This window comes from Barbus barbus, assembly GCF_936440315.1.
Source record: "Barbus barbus genome assembly, chromosome: 1".
NCBI classification, from domain to species: domain Eukaryota; kingdom Metazoa; phylum Chordata; class Actinopteri; order Cypriniformes; family Cyprinidae; genus Barbus; species Barbus barbus.
The window spans coordinates 37,472,283-37,478,488 of NC_136729.1; the positions used below are offsets into that span (position 1 = coordinate 37,472,283).

Consider the following 6,206-nt stretch of genomic DNA (forward strand, 5'->3'; position numbering starts at 1 on the left):
AGTGTTGCAGGAGACATGGGAGAATGCAAGATATAATGGAGATAATTTTAGTCGAATAGGCAATGAGGTAGCAAAAGAATTTGGAGTATTTGATATGAAGATGAGCCCTGTAGTTGTATATCCGATGGTGGCTCCATGGGTACTTGTTTGGCCTGACATTGACTGGTATTTATTAGAGTTAAAAAGGAAAGGAAAAGATCAAATAGATTTGGTAAATGCATTCAAGCGCCACATAAATAAAGACTATAAAGAATTCATACATATATATACAGATGGTTCTAAGAAACCTGAGACAGGAGTGACAGGATATGGGGTGGCAATTCCTGCTAAAGGAATAGGAATTAATAGAAGAACATCAGATTTTTTAGGAGTTTACACAGTGGAAATGGTGGCAGTATTAGTTGCGTTAAGGTGGGTGGAAAAAACAAGACAAGAAAAGGTGCTGATATTATCTGATTCATCTTCAGTCCTAGTGAGTTTAAGGTCTTTTCACTCAAAAAGCCGTCAGGATGTATTATATGAAGTCCTTCAGTCAGTTACAAGGATAGCAAATAAAGGAGGACTGGTACAATTTATGTGGGTTCCAGCACATGTAGGGGTGAAAGGGAATAAGCAGGTGGATGAATTGGCAAAGAAGGCTTTAAAGAAGGGAAATATAGAAATGCAAATTAAAATAAGTAAAGCAGAGGTCAAAAGTATCATCTGGGAAAAAACTAACCAAATGTGGCAAGAAAGGTGGGATAGAGAGGAGAAAGGAAGGCATTTATATCAAATTCAAAAGAGTGTAAAAATAACTAGGTTAGGTGGTGGGAACAGGAGAGAGGAAATTGTATTGACAAGGTTAAGACTGGGGCACGGAGCTCTAAACAAATCACTAAAATTGATAGGAAAACACGAGACAGGCTTGTGTGAGTGGTGTCAAGAAGAGGAGTCAGTGGAGCACGTAGTTATAAGATGTAGGAGGTATGAGGAACAGAGAATGATAATGAGGAATAATGTGAGGGAATTAGGGGTGCAGGAATTAACATTAAAAGGATTGTTGAACATAGATGACAGAGCACAGGTTAGAATATTGTTAAATTTTTTAAAGGAAACAGGTTTGTTTAATAGGTTATGAAGATAAACAGGGAAATGGGAAAGTATGTTGGGTAAAGAATGATTGTGTCTAAGTGTTATAAGGGTTTTTTTTTTTATTATGAGGAAACTAGATTGTAAGCCTATTGTCTGATTCACACTCCGGAGCAGAAGGTGGCGGTAATGCACCAAAAGCAGGTTGCCAACCGCCGTTAAAAACAAAAAAGAAGTTACTTTTATTATTTTTTGTTCCCTGCATGTGGTTCCGGTTTAGCATACCACGTGGGTATCCCCGTGTCATCTGCCCTTGAGTAGCATTTCTGTGGATCTATAATGTCTTTGACCAAGACAACAGCGGGGAAAACCATCGACATAGTAAAGAATCTACCTCGCATTACTCTTGCAAACCTTCGACCAAACCCGGGAGCAAAAAAAGATGTAAGTTTATTCATTTCTGAGAAGTTACGATGTAGATTATTAGTGGTTTAGCGTGTTAGCCGAGGAGCAGCATGATAGTCAGATGACCAGAATGTAGGTTTATAGTTGCGACATGTTCTTATAATTGTCTAAAGTCACTGTAGTAGTTTTAAATAAGAGTAGATGTTGTAGGTAGTACAGGTTATGGTTATAGGTTATGAAGGATTAATTGTCCTTAGTAGATTACTAAAGACAATTAATCCTTCATAACCTAAAAAAAGCAAAAAAGAGGTTCCCAAAGACTATAGTAATTTGTAGTAAATACTATAGTGTTTTTGAATCATACTAAAGTAAAGCGTATTATACTGTATATATTATAGTATTTACAACACTTTGATAATGAATGCTACAGGATACTGTAGTATTAACTAGAGTGCACTGATAAACTGTAATAAATACTGCAGTATACTTTAGTTTAACTGCAGTGTATTGTAGTATAATATATCCTACAGTTGAAGAAAACTTAGTACAGCATTGGGTAAAGTAGTTATGTTACCACAGCAACTATAGAATAACCTCAACAAATTAATCCAAGTACTTCACTATAGTATGGTTTAAAAACATACTATTTACTATAAATTACTATAGTATTTTTTTCATGGGGGGTATTCTATCAGGTCAAGCTATATTCCCAGGTATAGTTGAAACTGATTATTTCCATGTGTAGAATGAAGAAAAACTTTTTAAATAACGTTTATTTGAAAATAGAATTGCAATAAATAAAGTGCAAAAAAAAATGGATTTACCCCTTTTATGTCTAGATTTAGAGAATGGCGTGGATGCATTAATTTCATAGACTTTCTAGAGGCTTTCAAACGATTAGGAAAACAAGCAGGTCTCTGTAAATGTGTCCGCCAATGTAAAATGGTTCAAAATCAAATTGTAAGTTTAGCTCCTGTGAAAATGTGCAGCGTTCTTTACATTCAAAATCATAAAAGATTCGGGGGGCATTTATTGCAAAACAATTATGTATTTTTATAAACATAAACAACCATTAATGCACAAAATTTGCTAATAAGTAAATTTAACTTTAGCTAATGAGCAAACTACAGAGTCTGTTACACTTGGAATAATAATTTATTACACTTTTAGATATCCTGTGATTTCATAAATATACTATATCTTATCACTTTAAAGGAAAAGCACAGAGGTCGTGGAATGCATGGAGGCAATAAAAGTGGACGGGGGCATAAGGGGTGAACGGCAACGTGGTAATCGACCCCGACTGGGCTTTGAGGGTGGACAGACTCCATTCTATCTGATCATCCCAAAATATGGATACAATGCCAATCACAGGTATTATGGTTCATATTCGTCAAGATATACTGTTACATATACATCTTTCACCTTCATGGCTCATAAAGATGCAACCCTGTGTATGTGTTTGTGTGTTTTTTATTCATCCAGTCGTCGGCCGCAGTATCCCCCAATATCCCTACGCAGACTCCAGTATCTAATAGATTTGGGTCGTGTTGACCCCATGCAACCCATCGATCTAACCCAACTCGTCAATTGCAGAGGAGTTACAATCCAGCCTCTGAAACGAGACTATGGCATTCAGCTCATTGATGAGGTGTGTATTAAATGGCATGAATGTTTTGTTGTAATTGTTGTTGAAGTCTGTCACGTTTGCACGTTTGTGGTGGAGTACATTTTTTTGAAGCATTTCTTTATGTAAAATATATTTTTAAGGTGTCTTAAGGCCTGTTCATACCAAGCACAATAACTATAAAGATAACGATACAGTTCTAAAAATCGTTCTCAATATTAAAGAATAGCAGAGGCCACATCAGAGCTATAATGGTAAAGGCACAGAGAAACGATATATTGTTGGAATCACTTTCAGAACGATTTTTTTTCCAGTTGATGAACGATAAAAACATTGTCACCCAATAAGAATCCATCCTGCTATAACGAGCTTGAGAATTTAAAGCGGCAGACGAGCGTGCGCTTAGAATAAACAGACAATATCATCTGTTGGTGTGGATGCTAATATCGTTGTCTTTATAGTTATCTATTTTGGTGTGAACGGGGCTTTAACCTTATAAACTTGTGTAAATCTGTAGGAAATCTGACTGCTCAAAATCTGCAGTAACAAAACACAATTTATTCATGAAAGTCATTTTCATTGAATGCAGTGTGTATGGCTCCATTACAGGGTGCTGATATATTTCGTGCAAAAGTAAACCTGGAGGTCCAGGTTGCCTCAGAGAAAGCCATTGCTGCAGTTGAGCGAAATGGGGGTGTGATCACAACCAGCTACTATGATCCTCGTAGCCTCCGTAAGTATGCGCACACTCTGTTACCTAGGCATATTCACATCTGTGCACATAAAATCATGGACCATGACTTCAGTACAATAGCAACCTAACAGATACAGGGCTACTTGAAATAGTGTTTATTTTATACAAACCAATGATTCATGAGGATGTCTCAGTAATTATGTTGTAATAGATGATATCAGTTGCACTGATAAGATTTTTGTGCGTGTTGTTTTAGAAATCCTCATCAAACCAGTGCCCTTTCTCATGTCTGGGGAGCCCATACCCAAGCGCCTGCTCCCTGGTGAAGACCTTCTTCCATATTACACAGATGCCAGTAACCGTGGCTACCTCGCAGACCCAGATAAAGTCCAAGCTGCACGGCTAGGTCTGGCTAAAAAGTATGGCTACACCATACCTAACATCACAACAGACAAATTATTTGAAATGCTGGCACAAAGAAAGGATCCTCGTCAGATCTTTTTTGGGTTGTCACCTGGATGGGTGGTGAATATGGCAGACAAGAAGATCCTCAAACCCACTGATGATAAAGTCTTGCAGTATTATGGCAAGATTAAGTCTTTATAGTTATTCACAATGTGAATGACTATGGAAAAAAGTTCTGTGTATATAGTGAAAGTTGAATAACTTAAATTCAATGTCTGTAATAAAAAGCTGATTCCACAATTAGTCCTAATTCATTTATTTATTTTAACTTGAATATAAAAATTTAAGGACGTAGTCTCAAAGATGAAGTGTGAAACAGCCATTGATAGTGGTAATGAGTGAACCACAATGAGAGAATTAAAAAAAGAGCAAAAACTTTATTAACATCAGTATAGAGTTCATAGTCCTGCATGATACAAAACATCACTTTTTGCAGCATGCAGCTTCATAAAACATGTTCAGATTGTAGAAAAACACACATAATTATTCAGATTCTCCTGATTAAAAAGAGCTCAAACTAACTATAATCCATCATTTATATCTAAAGATATTCCTCATGAATTTATAACCAGAGGTGGGTAGTAACGATTTACATTTACTTGAGTAAATTTTTAAAAATGGGTACTTGTACTCTTACTCAAGTATATTTTTAGTGAGTACTTCTTTACTGTGCGCGACGCTGCTCTCGTTACTTTATCTTAATGCAATGCAAATTAAAAATCCTTCAATTTATTCCAAACGCGCCGTCTACTTTTTTTCTGGGCAATGAGCGATGCCCGTTCGAGGATGATTCATTCTTTTGAATCAATTCTGTTCAAAGGCTTGATCAAACCAGTTGGCAAATCAGTGAATCGGTTCGCGAATCAGTTTGAATGATTCGTTCAGTTTGAAGCGGTTCTCACTCAGAGTTGTATCAGAAAAGAGCGTTGAAATCGTGGCTGATCAACAGTCGGTTGAAAGTAAATCTGCAAAGGCTATGGTTTGCTAGCTATGAAGATCTTTATTAGACGGCCGCGTGTGCTGTCGGTTCCACAGGTATAGATTCGATTACAGTACACGATTTTTGTCGTGACGTATTGTCAAGTATGGTGACCCATACTCGAAATTGGTGCTCTGCGTTTAACCCAGCCAAGTGCACACACACAGCAGTGAGTAGTGAACAAATGCACACACACACACACACACACACCGTGAACACACACCCGGAGCAGTGGGCAGCCATGCTGCAGCGCCCGGGGAGCAGTTGGGGGTTCGGTGCCTTGCTCAAGGGCACCTCAGTCGTGGTATTGAGGGTGGAGAGAGCGCTGGACATTCCCTCCCCCCACCTACAATTCCTGCCGGCCGGGGACTCGAACTCGCAACCTTTCGATTACGAGTCCGACTCTCTAACCATTAGGATACCAATACGATACCATGACATTACCAGTTTGTTGTACATGTACCTTACACATTAAATACAATGTATAATTTATTCATTAAATAAGCTGTCAAGAGTATGAAATGAACACCCGCCAAACCCGCGTTAGTTCCAGCCTAGAAACAATTAAAATTGATATTTTCCCAATATTTACGCTTGCAGAATAAAAGGCTACATTTGTTTACATTTTGCAGAACAGACGGAAGAAGATCCGTCAATGTGCATTTGTTTCGTAATGTTCAGATGTTCTGTAACGGTCATGTGAGGAGTTTTCACTCTTCTCCGTGTCAGAGGTTATATGCATATATACATTTATAATACATAATTAATATACTTTAAAATATAATTTAATTCAGTGATGCAAATCAGAATTTTTATCAGCTATTACTCCAGTTTTCAGAGTCATGATCTTTCAGAAATCATTGTTTCACAGACCAGTGTTGTTGACAAAACAGCATATGCTGGTTAGGTATGTTTTGAAGCTGGGATGCTGGTTTATTCTGGTCCTTTGCTGGTTTAAGCTGGTCTTT

The 6,206-nt window shown here is 37.5% G+C and overlaps 1 protein-coding gene across 1 annotated transcript; it reads left to right on the top strand.

Annotated features, from left to right (window-relative positions):
* Nucleotides 1-1,407: 1,407 nt before the first annotated feature.
* Nucleotides 1,408-4,501, top strand: LOC306870532 (large ribosomal subunit protein uL15m-like; the record flags this gene model as incomplete). The annotated part of the gene is given in 6 exon segments (XM_079417842.1): nt 1,408-1,512; nt 2,689-2,745; nt 2,747-2,847; nt 2,959-3,124; nt 3,710-3,833; nt 4,051-4,501. Coding segments are annotated over 6 exon segments (903 nt in total). The 3' UTR covers nt 4,401-4,501.
* Nucleotides 4,502-6,206: the final 1,705 nt, after the last annotated feature.